General features: G+C 42.4%; 1 protein-coding gene across 1 annotated transcript in view; it reads left to right on the top strand.

The window, feature by feature from the left end:
- LOC117558541 (NACHT, LRR and PYD domains-containing protein 14-like) overlaps positions 1-22,373 on the top strand; it is a gene marked incomplete at its 3' end in the record, with an annotated part of 94,565 nt that overhangs the window by 46,852 nt on the left and 25,340 nt on the right. Inside the window, exon 8 of the mRNA XM_034234789.1 lies at positions 12,626-12,799. Within this exon, the coding sequence (XP_034090680.1) occupies positions 12,626-12,799 (174 nt within the window). The remainder of the gene's footprint in view (positions 1-12,625; positions 12,800-22,373) is intronic.

Genomic DNA, 22,373 nt, shown 5'->3' with positions numbered 1-22,373 from the left:
AGGTCTCACAGAGTATAAAATAGTCTGCGCGAGTGTGCGCAGTTCAATATGGTAGCAAGGTATATATACAGGAATAAGTGGGAAGTGCAGAAATCTGTCTTCACACAGTCACATTGTTATTAGACACCTGGCCTTGAGCTGTAGAAGTTCTCGTGTGACTTTGTGTGAGTCTCAACCCAGTAGCCAAAACAGCTCTGTGGCCTTGAAGTAGAGTAGATAGAGGAAAACAGCACATCTCAGGAAATGAGAAGCATTTGGTTTAAACATATCAGGATATAATAACAATGTCCACTACATTCCCCCCTTTTGATCATACTTGATCAATAAAAAAAACAAATGACAGGATAGACTGATACAACACATCAATGAATACACTCCATCACTGGTTTAAGTAAACACATCACAAATATATCATAGAAAACTGGCTGTTTTTGTGGAGGACAGACTCCAATATAATGTAAGCATAAGAGGAGAGTACACTCGATTCACATGATTATATTGATTATATTGTAGTGTCGGAATCAGACTCTTCTGATTCTAGCTGGTCTATCTCACTGTGGCGCAAAGGATTGTCGTGTAATGGAATAGCAGTATACTGAACGAAAGCTAAGGATACCAGGCTGGAAAAGCCTTTCTTCAGTATTGGGATAATCAAACAGGTACAACTGATTGATAGGCCGAAAATGATTATCAGGGGTGTAACTATCCTAGCCAGCCATCCTTGCCACCCCCCCCCGATGTAAGCCAGGACCACCAGTCCCAGCCACCTGCGTTGGATATGTCATCCGCTTTCATGTCGGCTAACAAGTTGTTAAGATGCAGCACGGTGTCAGTGATGTTCTTGGTGGCGTCGGGAATGTAAGTGCAACAGGAGTCACCGATCACATGACACAGGCCACCCTTTGAGGCGAACAAAAGGTCAAGAGCAAATTGGTGCTGCATGAGCATGTTCCTTGAGGCTATTATGAATGGGGGCAATGCCTGGAAGCCTTGCGTCGTCTCGTAAGTGAGGTTCTCTAGTCGAACATGTAAGGTATCTATGTTATGGGCATTGTTTACTGTACCCCACCATGGGAACAGGCCGCCAAAGAATTTAGCTCCAGCGGACGTCAGATCTCTTTTTACCTTGTGGTGGTCGTGGTGTTGGAACTCTGGGTAATGATGTGTCATGTACATTAAGGACATGAGGACAGTGACTGCTGGATTCAAATCCACTAGAGTGCATGTACCTATCCAGAGGGGAGCCAGCATCTGATAGAGCTTGTCGCCGCACAACCAAACGTAATCTTGTGGCGAGCTAAACCCAGCATCACTGGGCCAGGCCAGTTGGAGGGAAATATGGTTAACATCAGGGAATGCTACGTTAGAAAGGATTCTTCCAGGGACACTGAATATGCAATACGAGATATTGTAAACACCATAACTGCACTGTGCTATCTTCCCCATCCCTTAGAGTAATGTTACCAATCCCTGTCTTGACCAGCCCCTCTGCCCATGTGGTTCACCCTGCTCTCCCCATGTACCTCTTAGATACCTCGATTTTGGCTGACATGCTGTGTGCTGACCATGGATACATAAAATATAGGACTAGTCCTAACACAACTATCATGACAAGTATGCAGAGGAACCATTTTATGATTGTCCAGGCTCTCCAGTAGTATCCACATTGCTCACGGTTGCGTTGTCGCCTTTCCAAGCGAGCCCTCATCACGAGGTGGAAATGCTCCATGGGGTGTGTGTGTGTATTCCCTCGGTCGATTTTGCGACACGGACAGTCAGACTCCGCACACCGGTAACACAAACGAGGAACCAGAGGGGATATGGAACCGCTCAGCTGGCACTCGCTCGTGACACCTTGTGTGTAGTGTGTTTTGGTGTATGTAGTGCAAGTGTGGTGCTGGTGGTGACTAGGACACGCCACTTGTTGTCGTCTTCCGTTGGTGACTACGACCTTGCAGTGGCTGGCGTGGAACCACGTAGCTCTCTCGGCGACCTTGACCGCTGTCTGGGTGACGAGAAGCACCTGGTAAGGACCTTGCCCACGATTGGATTTCCAGCTCTTTCTCCGGAAATCCTTGACCAGCACGAAGTCGCCGGGTTGGAGATGGTTAAGTGGACCAGTGGCAGTCGCTAAAGTGGATGACAGGTTAACATACAACATAGCAACATAGCATCCTCACACAAAGTTGTGGAGGGAAGAGGACATCCTGGAGCCTTGAGTCCAATCTGTGGAGGAGCCCCAAAAAGGATTTCAAATGGCTGAGTTGGCTCCATGTTCGTTCCCACATCCGCATGTACATCAGCACAATGGGCAGAGCTTGTGTCCATGACAGACCTGTGTCTGCACTGCATTTTGCTAGTTTGTTTTTGATTGTGCCGTTCACAAATGTGAACCGTTGTTCTAATTTAAGATGTTCTCTGATGGGCTAAGCTCAATGAAATCCAGCATTAGGTGCTCAAATGAATTTTGCTTAATGCAAATTACCCCCCTTCAGAACCACTCCTGATTTATAGCCTCTAACATCTGATTTATAGCCTCTAACATCCCCCCTTTTGACACATTGTCCAACCCATGTGTCAAAAACAGCCCCAGCAGCCTTCCACCGAGCCTTCTCAACTGGTGTAGCTAGCTGCTGAAGTGACGACATGTTGTCAGTGAAGGAGGAGACAGGCATTCTAACAAATGAGTGTGAGGTGTGAGAGGAATCAGAGCAGCTGCCTTTGCGGCTGAGTCAGCAGGTAAATTAGCAGACCCAATTTCTTAGGGGAACTGGGTCTGTGCTGCTTGCAGAAATTGTCTACACTTCCAAATAGCCACAAAATCGTGCACTACCCCAAAAGCATAGCGTGAGTCAGTGTAAATAGTCACGGTTTTGCCTTCTGCAAACGTGCAGGCTTCAGTTAGTGCGATGAGCTCTGCTGCTTGTGCTGAGACATGGGATTGGTCCGGAACGGAGTACAGCAGAATCTGAAACAACAGGAAAACCCACCCGATTAGAGAGGCAGACCCATCAACATACAAAATGAGGTCAGCGTTGGTCAGAGGAACGTCTTTTAAGTCCGGTCTAGGTGTGCACACCATGAGAAGTTCGTCACCACAGTCGTGTTCGTCACCTCACATTAACTCACTCAGATGTTCTTTATGCTATAAACAATCAAATGTGTGTTTCGTGATAGCATTCTACACGAGGATGAAAAATTAAAGAAAATAAAACTAAGTTTAATATTAATATCAAAATGAGTGATCTGTACGTCTAAAAACCGAATTCAGGCGACCTTTCACCTCCACTTAATTAAATGCACTGGTTGCAAGATAAACATGTGAGTTAATTGATTTAGATAAAATCCCCAAAATCCCCCCATAATTTGCAAAAATGTATTTATAAGTTGTGTTGACGTAATCATGTTGGTAATTACATCAACTTAATATTGTGTGTCATTTGAACTCTGATTTCTGCATGAATTGATTTCAAACTAAATTCAAGTTGAAGTAAGTAATGCAATTGGCTTGATAACTTATTGTTCTCCACCTTGAGTTAAGGATTTCAAGTCCACTCCCACTTAAGATGCCTGGACAAGTTCCCACAGTTAAGACAAATAGAAATATACAAAGGACATTTTAAGGTGAGTGTCATCTTTTGTCATTCAAATACAACTTGAAATTCAAACTCTCCTGATTGAAACATCATGCGTTGAAATAAACAACTGCAGTTCAAAAATAAAAAGTGAATTGCCTAATATTTTTGTTGTGGAATCAATTAATTTCTTTCTTTAAAGGCAAAACATGAACAAGCTAAGAGAAAAACTATTGAATACAATATTATTTGGAGCAACTTAATTTACAAATGGCTGTCAACTTAAAAACATGTGTTCATGTTCAACATGTGGTAATTAAGTACATACAACTTAAGATTACATTTAAATCATACGGTAAAACAAGTTGGAACGTTCGGAGTAATCAACTTAAAAACTTGTGTTTATGCTACCAATGATTAAGTAAGTGGTAATTGAAAACACCTGATTGTAGAGGAAAAGCCTTTTCCCCTAACTCAAATAACTTTGTTGCTTTAACAAAATGTCATTAGAAGTTGTCTTAACTCAATAACCATCGATGCAACCTATTGCCTTGATTCTCTTTGTTAAGCCAAGCATTTGTTTTTAGAGTGTACGTAGACTGGGCCTCCCATATAACCTGGCTGAGCCGATATAAAAACAATCAGCCAAATAACTTCTCAAAACATTATTGATTACTATTCTTTTAGGTACTTTTAGGTTGGCAGTGAACATAAGTCAGAGGTACATGGTGTACTTTTCCTCCACTGCATGTATTTAATCCCTTTAGTTACTTCACAGATGTGGATGAATGATGTGAAATCTAACCAAGTGTTGAATCAGACTTTAGTTCCACCTGGAGTAAATCCACCAGCTACCCTGCAGTATACAAAGTCATTCAAACTAGCTGCACCTTCACCAGCTTTGAGAACACTTTCATGATCAATCATTATAAAACATATCATATATATTATTCTGAAATGGACCAATCTGCACAATGAATACTTTTACTGTCGCTACTTTCACTATATTTTGATGAGAATACTTTTCTACTTTCACTTGAGGAACATTTTGAATGCAGGACTTTTACTGTAACAGAGTATTCCTACACTCTGGTACTTCTACTTTTACTCAAGTACAAGATCTGAGTACTTCTACTTTTACTCAAGTACAAGATCTGAGTACTTCTACTTTTACTCAAGTACAAGATCTGAGTACTTCTACTTTTACTCAAGTACAAGATCTGAGTACTTCTACTTTTACTCAAGTACAATACCTGAGCACCTATAATTTCACTAAAAGATCTGAGTACTTGTTCCACCTCTAGTAGCATATTAGTCTGAATTCTAGCTACAAAATCACGCAGCGCTGCATACAAATAACCTCACAATGGTAACAAGTGGAAAATAATATTTACAAATGTGTCCAATGATTTGTAGGTAATTTTGACTACTCAAGACACCTGACTTATACAAAGGAAGACTGTGTTCATTCTACAATTACATGGGATTAAAGCAACATGTAGTTTTACTTGTATAATATTTCAATTTTGTATAAAAGACAGTTTGTTTTCATCTGTTTTCGAATAAACAAAGTATTGGCTTTCAGAATATTAAACTTGTAACGGCATAATTACAAGCAGAGAACGGACTAATGTAACATCACAGCAAGCATAACAACAGCCGTGTGTTATGAACACATACGCAAGAATGACATCATCTGTCGCTTAGTGACAGGTTTTGACAGAGCAGCCACTGACGCTTATCTGAAAGCGTTTTCCCCTCTCCTGAAATGACATGACCCAAAAATGTAACTGTTCTTTGTACATATTGGAGTTTAGACAAACTAGCCTTCTGGCCTTCGGCTGCGAGGTATTTTAACAAGGAAATGGTATCAGCTCCACACTGTTCTGGAGAGAGGCGAACCTTTCACACAATGCCTGGTTGTATACAGTAGCCTTGATACAAACGTGTGAATTATATTCAAATGCGAACCAAAATTGACTGTCTTTGTGTACAGGAACACTGAAAAATGCATTTGAGAGATCTTATGACAGTAAAAAATGTTGCAGAGGCTGGAACTTGGGAAAGAATCAGATAAGGATTTAGGACGAGCGGGCATGCACAGCTGCATTTACTGTAAATCCTGGACAAATCTCCACTCGTCAGGAGGTTTTGTCTCTGATCTTTTTGACAGGAAACACTGGAGTGCGTACCGGAATCGTTACACGGAATAATGACCCCTTGTTTAAGCAGAGAGGTAAACACTGGCCGAATGCCATCAACAACTTCACGTTTCAATGGGTACGGGGGTTGATTTGAACGGAACGTGGACATTAAACATACGTCATATCTGTGAGCTGCACAGAGTGAGTATGGCACATCTGAGAGCGCGGCAGGAAGCTCAGAGATATGAGAATGACCTCATCATCCTCAACCAACAGCAATGTGCGCAGAACGGCTACGTTCGTGCACATTTTCATTTGATACACGTCACGTGACACATGTACATGTGTACATGACATATTCTGTGTGTGTAGGTGTCCAATCAGTGACTGACTCCAAATCTTTAACGATTAGATCCAAATCCCTCTATCTCTCAGTGGGGCCCCTGGCTAGTGAAATGTGTGGACCGCCCCTGGGATTTGACACAGTTTGTGTGGGTGTGAGTGCAACAGGAACCAGCTGCGCAGCAAACTCCAAGCTTAGTTTTAAGCATGAGCTCCTCATTCACACATTCTAACAGAAAACTCTCTTTATAGCATTTTACACGGATCATCAACAACGTTAGTACAATGCAAAAAGAAGCTTCCATGAACACCGCAGGTGGAAAACACGTTGATCAGTCAAACCGCAACAACACCTGAGAATCAGGATATGTCAGCAGCCATTAGATACACATTCACACAGTTCTTTATCATCAAATGCCAGTTTTTGAACCATCGTAGGAGATGGCTGCCGGACTTTAAACCCCTCATTTGTGGAATAAATGAGGCCTAAGCCGAACCGGAGTTTCAGATCTCTGCCCAGTGAATGTATTAGGCAGACGGAGGATAAAATAAACTGTTTTTTACTGATGTGGGAAATGGATTGACGATCATCACCGTTATCTCCACTCTGAAGTGATACAAAAACTTCTCCTTTACAGTCACCCCAGCCGCTCCTATTGAGTGAATAAATCTACCACTAAATTTGCAATCAGGCAAATCTGCCCTTTTTACTATAGAATGTGTAGCCCAAGAATCAACCAAAAAAAATATAACATCAACACCCATGACAGCCAAAGTCAGTGTGGGACATTTCTCAAATGCTGTTTCACTGTCATATTTCAAATATATACCCTCTTTAACCACAGGCATGTCTTCTACATTTTCCAATTTTCAATAGCATGATGTGTGTGTGTGTGTGTCACTTCCCTGGTTAGATGCTGCTGGCTGAATTTCCGTCTCGCTCGATCGGGCCCCTTCCTCCCCATCTGGTGTAGGTCAGTCTGATTGTGAATGGCCCCGTCCTTGCTGTCCCCCTCTCTGCCTCCACTCGCCAGTGTTCTGTGAGCAGTCCCATAATCCAATGTTCAACACTGCCACACTTGAAAAATCTTTCGTCAAATGAAGGTCTTGCTTCTCGTCTTCTGCCTCGGAAAACCTCTTCTGCCTCTCCCTCGGTATTGTGACCGGCCAGCATTCTGCGTAGCTTGCGCTGTGTCTGTGAGTCCGTTGAGAAAGGCATTACTGAGGTGTGTTGCCCAAACACCTGCTTGCGCTGTGTCTGTGAGTCCGTTGAGAAAGGCATTACTGTGGTGTGTTGCCCAAACACCTGCTTGGGCTTGGGTTTGTTTATCCCTTTCTACTTGGGGCTGATGGGGGTGGACGAGCTTACGGGTCTGTTGACTGCATGGCTGGGACTTGTAGTGGCGGTGGAGGTGGTTGAGGTGGGCCAGCCGGATTGCCAGGGTTGTACCCCGGGGGAGGGAAAGGATACCCAGTCGAGGAAAGGTCACCCAGCCTGCAATGGAAGGACGCAGAGATGTCTGGGGTTTACATGGTTTTGGAAATAATTTATTTTCCTTCTTTTCTTCACATTCATCTTCAACCTTAATATTTTCTTTAATGCCCAAGGCCAACTGCCTTCTTTCACGGCATTCTGCTTAATCCTCCCAGTATTTATTATTAACACTTTCTGTGAGTACACTTTCTGTGAGTGTCCAGTTTTCTATATAAGTATTTTACTTTAACTTTATTTTTTTTACCCTTTATTCCATCTTTATGTTCTTGTAATTTATTCTTTAGGTTCTTGATTTTTAATTTACTCAAAAACCTCCCTTTGGAAATCCGAACATTTCCGTCCATATATTTAATTTAGACAGACTGTTTTCACCATTTCTGCTCGCATGACATCTACAATCGAACCCTCAGGACAGTGTACTCGTCCCCTCTGCTTTGCTCCCATGACAAAGTCTCTAGATGTTACCAAACCACCCCTGAAAAATCAAGGGGTGTTTAAACACCTTTCTTTTTTTTTCATCCGTCGATGATGTGATATTAGTTTCTCAGTACAAATCACGCAAAAACTGATCGTAAACCCACGATCTACGACGGGATAAACCCTATCTTCGAGCAGTCCCTCTCATAAATGTCATGGAGTTTTAATTACATTTAACTTTAAACAATTTAGACACTGCACTTCTTACCCAGTATTGAAAAGCCTTTTTAAGTCCGTTGGATCTCGTGAAGTCAATCAGTTCCACCCCCGGCGCTGGTCCTCTCGTCCCATACGGTTTCTGTCGGGGTAGAGGAGGATCCGCGGATCCTGGAGCATGCCACCACCAGCGTCCGTAGGTGTCCCCAATCGAACTTGCAGAGACCCTGCTCGCAGCGCCAATTTTTATGGAAATCTAAAAACCCCAATACTGTAGAGTACAAGTCAGAGTGATCAAAACAAATAAATGGTGAATCAGACAGAGTTGTCTTTCTGGTGATGTTTATTTGAAGCTTCAAATAAACATTAGATACAATAAAATATAGACACAGGTCTCATAGAGTATAAAATAGTCTGCGCGAGTGTGCGCAGTTCAATATGGTAGCAAGGCATATATACAGGAATAAGTGGGAAGTGCAGAAATCTGTCTTCACACCGAACACAACTTGCTTTCTGAGATGAAGAGAGTTGTGTTGACTCTGAGCTGCAGACATCAGGTTGATATCACTCTGATCCTCACTGAGCATCTTAATGCTAAAGTCTACTTTCTTCTTCTGTGGTTTAGTTCACTGACTGTGGCAGAGCCATGTTGAACTTTAAATATAAATATCACTTCCTTCACTGCATAATTCCCTCTAAAATATAGAGTCTAAACCTTTAAACACCTGAATCACATCTTATTTTCCCCATAATGATTTTAACAAGTGATTTGAAATACAATAATTAAATATGTTTATTAAAACCATAAAACACTAACAAGTATTTTCAGTTGTTGCTGTTTCCAACATGTCTCTGAAGCTACACGATGCTTTACTGACTGAATAGTTTACACCAGGCAACCCCTGGCACACGTGCCACCATTGGCACGCGGCACCGTAACCAGTGGCACACTAGCAATAAGTGGAATAAGTGTGCAAAATATAAAAATTGTATTTTCGGATCCTGAACGAGACCGCCGCCAGAGCGCGTTTCCCCGTTACCTGCAGAAGGAAGCCATGCACGCAACGCAGCCCCGCTCTCTTTATCTCCAGGTGACTTTCTGCCGCTTTCCTCCGTGGTGCTGATCATTTCACCATGGAGGAAAGCACTTCACAAATTGTCGTACCCATAAGGAGCTGTAACAATGCAGTAGTTTTTGCGTGGCGATCGATATCAGCCGATACTCTCTCTACCGATCGATCGGGCGCTCTAAAAATGCCGATCGCGAGAGCCGATCGCATGACGTAAAATGATGACGTAAAATACATGACACTTTTCTCTGTGCGCGGCAAAACAAGCTCGCCAAAATGTGACGGAGCGAAACACACACTAAGAGTTAGACCTAACACACTTTTACTTTTACATGTTATCTAGGCCAGTGGTTCCCAAACGGTGTGCCGTGAGGCAAGTCCGGGTGTGCCGTGGGATTTTGTGACAACCATACGTTATTATTGCAATATACAACTACACAAAAATAATTACTTTTTAATTGACTATATCAGTACTTTGTAGGTTTATATGTACGTAATCTGCGTATCTTGCACGTCCACATCTCCACGTGCAGTGCTGCATAAACATGGCTGAGTCAGCGATAACTCTCGAGGGGTGGAGGTCTGCCCATTATTTTGAGTTTGTCCGAAGAATAGACAGGAATGTGACGGTGAGGTGCAAACTGTGTCCAGGCCAGAAGCTGTTATCCACTGCTGGAAACACCACGTGGTCAAACCTCAACAAACACCTGCAAAGAACACATGCTAAGGTGAAGCTACCGCACACGCTATTTGTTGTTTGTTTATATCACGTAGTCTGTTCTTCTTCTCTGTCTTCCGGTTGTTCAATTCTGTTAAATTCAAAACCTTTATTTATCAGGTAAAATCCCATTGAGATCAATGATCTCTTTTTCAAGGGAGACCTGCAGCAGTAGGTTCCACAAGAAGACATAAACAACAGAACAACAAAAGGACATCATACAGCAAAATGTACAGGGATTACAATTTACATATTTAACCACATGTACAGGTACCAACAGCATCTGATTGAGTAGCATCCAACCGAGCTTTAAAAACATGTAGTGGTACTAGCTTGGTAATGTTCCATTCTTTTTGCAGACTGTTCCATGTTAGTGGAGCTGCACATCTAAAAGCTTTCTTCCCTAAGACAGTCCTAGCACTTGGCACATTTAATAAAACCACAGCATGCGATCTCAGGCAATAAGTACTTTCAATTGGCAGAGAGATCAGGGAGCAGATATAAGATGGTAGTTTATCCAACATGGCTTTGTAAATGAAAAAGTACCAGTGACTGAGCCTCCGTACAGTAAGTGATGGCATAACCGCCTTGGTATACAGGGTACAGTGATGCGTAAGTGCTTTACAATTTGTCAAAAATCTCAGTGCACTGTGATACGCAGCATCTAACTTGCTCAGGCAATAGGCAGGTGCATTCATATATAACAAATCACCATAATCCAGCACAGGTCAAAAGGGGACAGTGACTAGCCTTTTCCTGGCCTCAAGCGAGAAACAGGACTTGTTCCTGTAGAAGAAACCTAGCCTAACCCTCAGCTTTTTAAGCAGGTTATTGACATGAAGTTTAAAAGTAAGACAGTCATCAAGCCAGATACCCAAGTATTTGTAACAGGTAACCACTTCAAGTTGTATTCCTTGCGTAGTTACAATATCCAAAGCAGTCTCTGGTGTCTTTTTAGCTTTAGCTTTAGAAAAGTGCATTACCTTGGTTTTAACCACATTTAAAAGAAGCTTAAGCTCAGAGAGCTGAGCCTGAATAATGTTAAAAACAGCCTGTAATTTAACAACAGCCTCGTTAATCGAGGGACCTGCACAGTACATAACGGTATCGTCCGCATACAAATGCAAAGTTGCTCCTTGTTGCCTGTTTTGAATGACAAATACACACTACCGCCGACTGCTGGTAAGGAAAGTTATTGCCACTCACGCATGCGCAAGTTCGTACGTGCTCGGCGAGTAAAGTAACGAGTAAAGTAACAAGTTACTTTATGTAGATAGTAACGAAGTAGTGTAATATATTACTTTTTTTAAAGTAATATGTAATATTTTACATTTTTTTAGTAACGACCCCATCTCTGGAGTTGGCGTTCTTTACTCTGATTTACATGAAGAACAACAGGAGGTCACGGGACTCACGGCTCTCTGTTGAACAGGACTTGCGAGTGGCCCTCTCCTCAGTGCCACCAAGGATTAACAAATTCTGCGCTCCCCGACAGGCACATGTATCTCACTAATTTGTAAGTCGGCATGTTTCAATGCTGATTGCTGAAATGTTAATTGTGTGACCTGTCTGGTTTAAATGAGTGTGTTGCTGCTTTGATGAAGCCTAATTTGATAAAGTTTCAAATTAATTTCTGAAATATTTCATGAGTAATATAGTTGTCTTTGTCACATTTTATTTGGCATTAGTAAAAAGTCATTCTGACTTATGCTCTTTGTAAACGTTGTGAACTTGAGTTGAATGAGTTTCTGAGGGTTTGTGTAGATGGAGCAGAGTTTCAGATGTGAAGTAGAAGCACGTTGTGTTTAATATGAATGAGAAGTCTGTGTACCTTCACTTTAATGCACTCTCCTTCCAAAACTATTAAATAGAAAAGTGACTGAAGGGTATTTTTTTATGTGACTAAAAGCTCAAATGATCATAGTAGCGAGTCCTTCTGAAGCCCTACTGAAGCCACGTCTGCTTCAGCTGATCAGCTGTCAGCTTTAACAGCTCTACACACTTTGGACAGTTTGCTCACATGTGCACTCTGCTCATGCTAATATAATGCTCTCAGTTATCATGAAGCAGCAGCAGGGTGTTACCTGTTTAACACACACCTGCTGACCATCAACCACCTGCATCTCATCTTTGTTCTGTGTCCTGCTTAGAGGCACGGGATGCATCTAACCTGGCAGAAAGAGTTCATCTTAGCCTACCTATTCATTACCTGAATCTCTACTGAGGGATATTCTGATCGTGAATGTATGATTTATTAACCTAGAATAAGAGTGTTTTTCTTGAGATGACTTATTAGGGTCTGAGAGCAGAGGTCGGTGAAGACCCTATTGACCCTGCCAAACACACACAAAAAGCACACAAAAAGAGTCCGAAATCATGACGGCAGATAGCTCGCTACATTACTGATATCGATAGGATAATTATTATTTTAATGTACATATCAAAAGTGCGGAGAAGAACCAAAAAGCCTTTGGAGGTGTATACAAATACGTACTAGAAGTCAGCCATTTTGAATTTGCCGTTGGAAAAATGTTCAACTGGAGTTTCCACTTTCTGAACTCCTTCAGCTCTGAGCTGATTATTAAACCTGGAGGTATTTCAAACAGGAACCATGTTTTCTAAAGTTACATCATGTTTTCTGTATTCAGACTGAGGAGCTGCAGGTTGTCAGAGATCAGCTGTTCTGCTCTGGTCTCAGCTCTGAAGTCCAACCCCTCCCACCTGAGAGAGCTGGACCTGAGTCACAACGCTCTGCAGGATTCAGGAGTGAAGCTGCTGAGAGATCTTCTGGAGAGTCCAGACTGCAGACTGGAGACTCTCAGGTCAGTTCACTGACTCTGTTACTGCTGGAGATCTCATGTTTCATGAGCTCTTCCTTATCTTCCAGCTCTTCCTTAACTTTCTTACAGTGCAGACGCTTTTCTGCTTGCTCTTGCCTCTGCTTACTTCTTATGCTGATTTTCCTATTCTTATTCTCTGAAAACTTCGAGCAGCGGCTCCTGGACATTAACTTATCACTGGGACAGTTCATCTTCGTAAATAGACGGAGGGTTTCAGCCATATTTCAACATGTTTACGACGACCTCAGTCTTACAGTAGCGTGGCCTAGCAACAGCTAAAGCCTGGTAGGCTACTGCATGCTATTTAGCTTAAGCTAGTTGGTAGCAAAATGCCTCCGTTCTCTACAGATGACTTCCACAAACTTATAGAGAAGATAGCTGTGTTGGAAATGAAAATGCAACGGTTGGAAGTTAACGTGGAAGTGAATGGACTATGTCGTGGGAATGACACCACTTCACCAGTGTTGCAAAATAATGGACAAAGGCATGCTAACTCAAAGCTAGTTAGCAGCTACAAGGATTCCAAGGAACAGGAGGGCTGTGTACCGGGTAATACATCTACAAGTGGTAGTCCTCCCTGGAACTCTCTGGGTGCAAAGCCTAAGAGTAAATCATTTCCATGGGATTTGGGAGGACGGATAACAGGCAGAGCCCAGCGCTCCGAAATCTGTGATGCGACCGGCTGGCCTGCATTGTTATCACCCAGGAAGAGCGCCTCTTCAACCCCTATTCATACTAGGAAACAGCAGTGGACAGCTGCTAAAGGGAGAACTACAAACAATCCTCCTAAACCACCAAGTGTGCCAATCCAGAACAGATACGCTCCGCTGACCGAGAACCGGAGATCTGATGACCTGGATAACCTGTCCTCTTCACGCAGCAGGGTAAGGACCAATAGCTACTCCAAAAGTAAAAGGCTAGAGGGAAAGCTAACGACTGGGCCTGAAACTCTGATTGTGGGTGACTCTGCTGTAAGAGATGTAAAAGGTCTGTGTAATAAGAACAACACCAAAGTACTCTGTTTTCCCAAGGATGTGGTCTCTGACTTGGCTGAGAAGATCCTGCATATTGGGGCTGAACATCCGACTGTGAAGAATGTGGTACTGCACATTGGAACAAATGATGTTGTGAAACAACAGTCAGAAGTGCTGAAAAAAGACTTTAAAATGTCCGTTGGAAACTGCCAGCTCTCTAAATGCAGAGGTGTTCATCAGTGGCCCTCTACCGCCAGTCAGAAGAGGAGTGGAGAGATTCAGCAGATCGTTTGCACTGAACACCTGGCTTTCGACGGCCTGTACTGACCATTCTGTTCATTTTATTGACAATTTTAACTTTTTCTGGGATCGCAGACATCTTTTCAAGGCAAATGGAGTTTGCCTGAACAAGTCAGGAGTGAAATTGTTTATCTCTAACATATTCAACTGCCTGCGTCCTCAATCTGTTCCCTCTGCCAAGGACAAGCGGCAAGAGGAATCAAAACAGGAGAAAGACACAACACATCACGCAGAAAACCCTGAAGAATTATCACTGCACCCGCCTGAGGAATGTTCTGATTATGGGAGACCTATGAGACACATGGAGGAGTCTCCACTGCCCCCCCCCCCCCCTGTCAACGCCTTTGAGGATACTCCATTCACCCTTTCACCCTCGCCCACCCTCCTGGGGATCGTTGAACACATGAAGGAGATACAGAGGGTTGGCACCGATTCCTTCCTGGAGTTCAATAACCAAACTAAGGCGATACGCAGGGCTGGCAGCATGTCCTTTACCCCCGCTCCTCAACGACGCCCACCAAAATCACTGAAGCAGAGACGCGCACCACCTCCCCCGTCTTTATCAAGAAAGCATCTGCAGTCTCCGAAGCCTGATAAGGATGTGTGTGTACTAGGGGTGTTGAAAATAATCGTTTCTACGATGCATTGCGATACGGACGTGGACGATTCGGTCTCGATGCAGTGACGGAAGATAATCGGTTATAGCGTAGTAACGTTGCTTCCTGATTTTCCGGCCGCGGCTTTACTATAACGTTTATTTTTTCTGTCACTTTAATATCAAATCGGTCGGTGACGCAGAGATCAGGGAACAGACGTGACAGCGGCACAGCAACACCAAACACGGAGCAGTCTGCTTTATCCACCAACACAAGAACACCAGTCCAGAACCAACAGCAGCAGGACCCGCTCTGAATCACTCCGTGTCGCTGCGGCTCAGAGACACAGGGATTTATGTTTTTCAAAAATAATCGCGTTACAATCATGTCCGGTTTTTGGTGGATTTAATTAAGTCTTGGATTGCAGAGTATGAATGCCCTCTAGCAATTTTCAGACGATATATACGTGTCGTGTGTAAAGTTTGTGAAGGCAGGAGGAAAAAAGCTTCCGCGATCACCGTCTCCTCTGTTCCTCTAAGCCCCGCCCCCTCCCTGAAAATAATGAGTGACAGGCTGATAGTGACCCGATAGAAACTTTATTATTCACTTAATCACTGAGATTTAATGAAGCTAACTTACTCTCATACATTCATGGGATTTATGTAACAGTAAGACAGAGAATGTAAGTGTGCACCCACATGCAGTATTTTAGTTTGTATGCTGTTGTAAATACTCCTGTTGTCTGCTGTGTTCAGACTCAAGTCCTGTGTGTAATGCCACAGGACATTCAGTGTCCTTTCTTTAACAGAAGGCCGTTGCTAGAAGCTGCAGCTAGACTGCAGAAGCATTATTTATAGAGGCTAGACCTACAATTCATTTATTTTGGTTTATAAATGAATGTCAAGACATTTATGTTATTGATTTCTGAAGCACTTTCTAAATAATAAAAAGGGAGTTCATATGTATTTACTGCATGTATGCATTGATGAAAAATAAGCCATGTTCAGTAATATAGAAAATTGAGGATGCAACGCATTGGTATGAATCGGGATGCATCGGGATATCGAATTGAATCGTTGACAGGATAATCGTAATCAAATCGTGAGACCAGTGAAGATGCACAGCCCTAGTGTGTACAAAATGCAACAAACTCTAACTGATATCTGCTGGGTCCAGGCACTCTCAACTCTCTCCAGGACATGTCGGGGCCCTGCCTGCCAGTAGCTTTGCCGATATCTGTGTTGATAGGTAATAGATTAAAAGCGGTGAATCAGCTTAGATACAGGAAGCACTCAAACGTTTGTGTGAGTGTATCTAATTTAGCAGTGATTCCATGTCAGCCACAGCTTGTTACAAAAAACATGACTGATAGTGTGTTTAACAAACTTAAACTAGCTTTATTAAATGTCAGGTCTTTGGCAGGAAAAACATTTTTAATCAATGATTTTATCACTGAGCACAATCTCGATGTTATGTTTTTAACAGAAACTTGGATTGAACAAAATAACAATGCAGCTGTTCTTATCGAATCAACCCCTCCCAACTTTAGTTTTATGAGTCAGGAAAGAATGCATAAGAAAGGGGGTGGAGTTGCTATTCTGTTCAATGATTCCCTTCAATGCAGGAAGACATCTTATGGAAACTTTGATTCTTTTGAATATGTGGCCCTTCGGCTGAAATGCTCCTCTCGAGCTCTGTTCCTAAATATCTATAGACCACCCAAATACTGTGCAAGCTTTTTGATGACTTTACTGAACTGCTGTCTATAGTGTGTATTGACTTTGACCGTCTAGTCATTGTTGGTGATTTTAACATCCATGTTGACAACCCCCAGGACAGAGGGGCTAAAGAACTGTTTTGTGTTCTTGATAGCTATGGACTGACTCAGCATGTGACGGAGCCCACGCACAATAAGGGGCACACTCTGGACTTAATTATCTCAAAGGGTGTGAATATCTCTAAGGTTGTGGTGACTGATGTTGCACTCTCTGACCATTCCTGTGTTTTCTTTGAGAGCTCTATTTCTGTTCACAAGAATGTTCAAAAAGAGGTAACCACAAAGCGATGTTTAACTGAAAATACTAGGGAAATGTTTACTCAGGATGTTTCTTCCACACTTGCCCCTGCCAACATCTCAGTAAATGAGCTAGTAGATCATTTTAATTCAAAAATTTAAAATGTTATAGATGCCATTGCTCCAACTAAGGTAAAGGAAGTGTCTGGCAAGAAAATATCTCCATGGAGAAAGGCCATGAGCGTGAGAACAGAGAAAAGAGAATGTCAAAAAGCTGAACGCAGGTGGCGAAAAACAAATCTCCAGGTTCACTTTGAAATCTATAAAGTGTGACGGCCCCTAGGCCTTAGACTCAGGTCCCTGGTTAGCCACTCCCCAAATCAGGAGAGATTGCTGACACCTGATTTGGGTTGACTGCTCAGCTACAAGTATGGGTGCCTGAGCAGTCAGTCTTTCTCTCCTCTTGGTTGGTTTGTTCTTTCGTTATATACTGATGCATGTTCACACACCCACACACTACACACATTACTGATTAACTGACTTCATAGTTAATTTAGTTTCTTTAAATAAATGCACTTCAATTGGAAGAATCATGTGTGGTCTCCTTCCTTTGTCCGTCCTTGAGCCAGGGCGTGACATGGGGGCTCGTCTAAAGTCAAAAGTCAAATTTTGACATACATTTTGTTGGTATGAATTTTCTGTGCTAATTTAGGTTGGAGTATCACACATGGATGTAGTTGTTTTGGAGAGCTTTATTATAATCTAGTTTGGGCCAGTTTTCTTTGAGGTAAATATGCTAAATGTTTGGTGTGGCATGTGACTGGTGTTCTCCACTGTGAGGCCAAGCAGCAGGTTCTAATAGAGAGTCTGTTGTCGGGGGTTGGGTTTAGTGTGACAGAGAAAGTGGCTAGAGCAGTTGTCTCGGGATCACGTCCATGGTTTCTTGTGGGATCGCTGTGTATACAGTTGCCTTCCAGTACCACTGGGTTTCAGTGAATAAATACCCGCCACAAGTATCTGTACGAAGACTAGGTACGAGTTTAGTCAGATAAGGGACATACTCTAATTAGTTTGAGCATGGGGAGTCACCAGTTGTTGTTGCCACTAGTTGCATAGTGTAAAGGTGGTGTATGTTACCTCAATTTGGTTATCTAGGTTGCTAGATTTTTGTGGTTTGATATGGCTAACATTGTGGAAGATTTTGTTCAGTGTTCCTCGGATGAGTTGTTGGAGCAATGTACAAAGGAGCAGTTGGTGAAGATTGCTCATTATTACTCTGTTTTTGATTCCAAGCAAACAAAGGAAAGCCTGAAAAGTGTTTTAAAGGCTCATTTGCTAGACTGTGCGGTACTGACGGACAGGGGAGGTAAGAGCATTGTCACTAATTATGTGTCTGGCTTGACTTTTGAACAACAGAAAGAATTGTTGATTTTGAGGTTAGAACAAATGAAACTGGATTTGGAACTGCACAAATTGGCTTTGATTAGGGCAGGTAGAATGTCTGCATCGGCATTGAATGAGGAACTTGTAAGTTCACGCTTTGATGTTGCAGGTAATTTACTGTTGTTGCCAAAGTTTAATGAAAATGATATAGACACTTTTTTTTGTTTGTTTGAGCGTGTTGCTGATTCAAGGGGCTGGCCTGATGAGGACAGAACTTTAATGTTGCAGTGTGTGTTTACAGGTAAAGCACAAGAAGCCTACTCCGCTTTATCTTCTGACGCCTGTAAAGATTATGACACGGTGAAATCGTCTATTTTGAAGGCTTATGAGTTGGTGCCTGAAGCGTACCGCCAACGTTTTAGATACTGGCGAAAGAGTGGTAACAAAACACATGTGGAATTTGCACTTGATTTGATCTTGCATTTCAAGCGCTGGTACTCTTCTTCTGGGATAAAAACATTGGATCAGTTATGTGATTTAATCATTCTGGAGCAGTTGAAACAGTCTGTCCCTGAGAACATTGCAACCTATATTAATGAACATAAAGTCACATGTCCTAGGGAGGCAGCAGTACTGGCTGAGGAGTATGTGTTGACGCACAGGCGCATCTTTGGTGAGCGTTATGAAAGGAATGAATCTCAGAAAGCAGGATCTTTGTCCCCAAAGTTTGCACAGCATCCTAATGGCACCAGCAATGCAAATGTGTGTCATTATTGCCATCAACAGGGTCATTGGAAAAAAGAATGTCCTTTGCTCGAGGGGAAAAGCATGTTCATGTGAAGTCAGTTGGTTTGGCTACAACTATTCATAATCCCAGAGTTGGTGAAACAGAAGTCAAGTCAATTGATATCTCAGAGGTTGAGTCGGGTTATGCTTCGTTTATCTCTGACGGTTTTGTAACTCTAGTTGGGAGTGACAAGAAAGTTCAAGTCAGGATTTTGAGGGACTCAGGCGCTTTGAATACTTTTGTGAGGGAGGCCATCTTGCCTTTTTCTCCAGATTCAGACATGGGGCGCTGTGTTCCAGTTAGAGGGATTGGTCTGCAAACCATTTCTGTGCCTGAGCATAAACTGTTTCTGTCCTGTGATTTGGTCCAGAGAGAAGTGGAGGTTGGTGTTCGTTCAGAGTTGCCCGTGACTGGAGTGGACATCATTTTGGGAAATGACCTGGCAGGTGGTCGTGTTTGGCCAGATCATGCAAAGCCATTCAGGGGTAACAAAATAAACATTGCAGGAAAGAGTTTTCAAGTTAGAGGCGAGGACTGGTTTTGTCCGGATAAGTGTGGAATAATGAACTTTGCTAGAAGAAGCAGTTGTTACAGATGTGGCAAGAAGAAAACCATGAGGGCACAGATGATGAAAGCTGGAGGAACAGATAGTTGGAAAACTCTGGCTGGGAGGAGCAGGGGTCTCTTCAGTGTAAATGATTGGAAGTGCAAAACATGTGGCAATGTCAATTGGGCTAGAAGGTCAGAGTGCAACATTTGTAACACACGGAAGTATGTGAAAGAGAGCTACAGTAACCTCTTTGGGTAAGATGGTGCAGGCAAGGGGAGCTTCGTCCCATTCTTCTTGAAGTTTTGGCCGTACAGGCATTCCCTGTTTCGTCCACTAAGCAGCAGTAGTTGCTTTTCCTGGGGTTAGGCTGTAATGATTGCGGGTTTTGTGCAAATTTCGGTAGTCACCTCATGTACTATTTGTCATAGTTCCTTCTTTGCCTAGTATCACTTTTGATAGGCTTATAATGCAGTTTTTATGTGCTCTGAGACGTGTTACTCGGATTTATGAATTGGAAGAAAATGTTGTGTCTAATGTTCTTGTTTTGTTTCAGGATCTGAGGTGCTACCTCATTCTTAAGGGGGGAAGTGTGACGGCCCCTAGGCCTTAGACTCAGGTCCCTGGTTAGCCACTCCCCAAATCAGGAGAGATTGCTGACACCTGATTTGGGTTGACTGCTCAGCTACAAGTATGGGTGCCTGAGCAGTCAGTCTCTCTCTCCTCTTGGGTTGCTTGGCTCTACTGGACCTTGGTTGGTTTGTTCTTTCGTTATATACTGATGCATGTTCACACATCCACACACTACACACATTACTGATTAACTGACTTCATAGTTAATTTAGTTTCTTTAAATAAATGCACTTCAATTGGAAGAATCATGTGTGGTCTCCTTCCTTTGTCCGTCCTTGAGCCAGGGCGTGACATATAGGCCTTTATAATTTGGAATTGAAAAACGCACGACAATCGTTCTTCTCTGACATCATTACCAAAAACAAAAACAACGCACGTGCCTTGTTTGCTACCGTCGACAGACTAACTAACCCCCCAGTGTCAGTAGCCTCTGAATTTCTATCCACCAGGGCGTGCAATGATTTTGCCTTCTTCACTGACAACATTCAGAACATCAGACAAGCAGTCAGTGCCTCTGCATCAGGAACAGCAAATGTGTTGTCCCTATCTCCACTTAACATCAATTCAGACATCATGACACAATTCCATCAGATTAATGATAAAAACCTAGAGGACATTATTCAACTTCTGAAATCCTCCTCTTGCTGCCTTGATATTATTCCAACAGGATTGTTCAAAGATGTTTTTCCTTGCATGGCCTCAGATCTACTTCATATAGTAAACAAATCTCTTCACTCAGGTATTTTTCCACAGGCCCTGAAAACTGCAGTCATTAAACCGCTCTTAAAAAAGAATAATCTAGATGCTTCAGTAATGAACAATTACAGGCCCATATCAAACCTGCCATTTCTAGGTAAAATCATTGAAAAAGTTGTTTTTCAACAGTTGAGTAATTTCTTGCATTTAAATAACTGTTTTGATGTGTTCCAGTCAGGCTTTCGTCCAAACCACAGCACTGAGACTGCTCTTGTAAAGGTCTTTAATGACATCCACTTAAACACAGACAGTGGCGGAACTTCAGTGTTAGTATTATTAGATCTCAGTGCTGCGTTTGACACTGTTGACCACAGCATATTACTAGACCGACTGGAAAACTGGGTGGGACTTTCGGAAACAGTTCTGAATTGGTTTGAATCCTACTTAAAGGACAGAAACAACTTTGTTTCTATAGGTAAATACACATCTGAGTTGACAAATATGACATGTGGGGTACCTCAAGGCTCCATCTTAGGGCCTCTTCTCTTTAACGTCTACATGCTACCACTGGCTCAGATAATGAAGAACAACAACATAAGTTACCATAGCTATGCAGATGACACACAAATTTACGTAACAATTTCACCAGGAGACTATGCTCCAATTCAAACACTGAGTAAGTGCATTGAACAAATCAATGACTGGATGTGTCAGAACTTTCTCCAATTAAACAAAGATAAAACTGAGGTAATGGTTTTTGGAGCCAAGGCAGAACGTATAAAAGTTAGCGCTGAGCTTCAGTCTGCAATTTTCAAAACAACAGATAAAGCCAGAAATCTAGGTGTAGTCATGGACTCTGACCTGAGTTTCAACAGTCACATTAAAACTGTTACTAAATCAGCCTACTATCACCTAAAGAATATATCTAGGATTAAAAGACTAATGTCACAGCAGGATTTGGAAAAACTTGTCCATGCTTTTATCTTCAGTAGACTCGACTACTGCAATGGTGTCTTCACAGGTCTCACTAAAACATCTATTAGAAAGCTGCAGCTGATTCAGAACGCCGCTGCTCGAGTCCTCACTAACACTAAGAAAGTGGATCACATCACTCCAGTTCTGAAGTCTTTACACTGGCTTCCTGTGTGTCAAAGAATAGATTTCTAAATACTGCTGCTGGTTTATAAAGCACTGAATGGTTTAGGCCCAAAATACATTTCTGACCTCCTGCTAAATGATGAACCATCCAGATCTCTCAGGTCTTCAGGGACTGGTCAGCTTTCTGTCCCCAGAGTCAGAACTAAACATGGAGAAGCAGCGTTCAGTTATTATGCTCCAAATATCTGGAACAAACTCCCAGAAACCTGCAGGTCCGCTGCAACTCTGACTACTTTTAAATCCAGGCTGAAGACTTTTCTTTTTGTCGCTGCTTTTAATTGAACTATTCACATCTTAAACTGCACTGTAACTTTGATCCATGTACTTTTTCTTTTCATGTTTAATTTATTAGCTTTTCTTTTTAATGACTGATTTTAAATGCCTTTTTCTGAATGTCTTTCATTTTTTGTAAAGCACTTTGAATTGCCTTGTGTTGCAAGGTGCTATATAAATAAACTTGCCTTGCCT

Source organism: Gymnodraco acuticeps, unplaced genomic scaffold (assembly GCF_902827175.1).
Source record: "Gymnodraco acuticeps unplaced genomic scaffold, fGymAcu1.1, whole genome shotgun sequence".
Classification (NCBI taxonomy): domain Eukaryota; kingdom Metazoa; phylum Chordata; class Actinopteri; order Perciformes; family Bathydraconidae; genus Gymnodraco; species Gymnodraco acuticeps.
The sequence above is the reverse complement of the archived record's forward strand: the minus strand, read 5'-3'. Positions and strand labels throughout refer to the sequence as shown.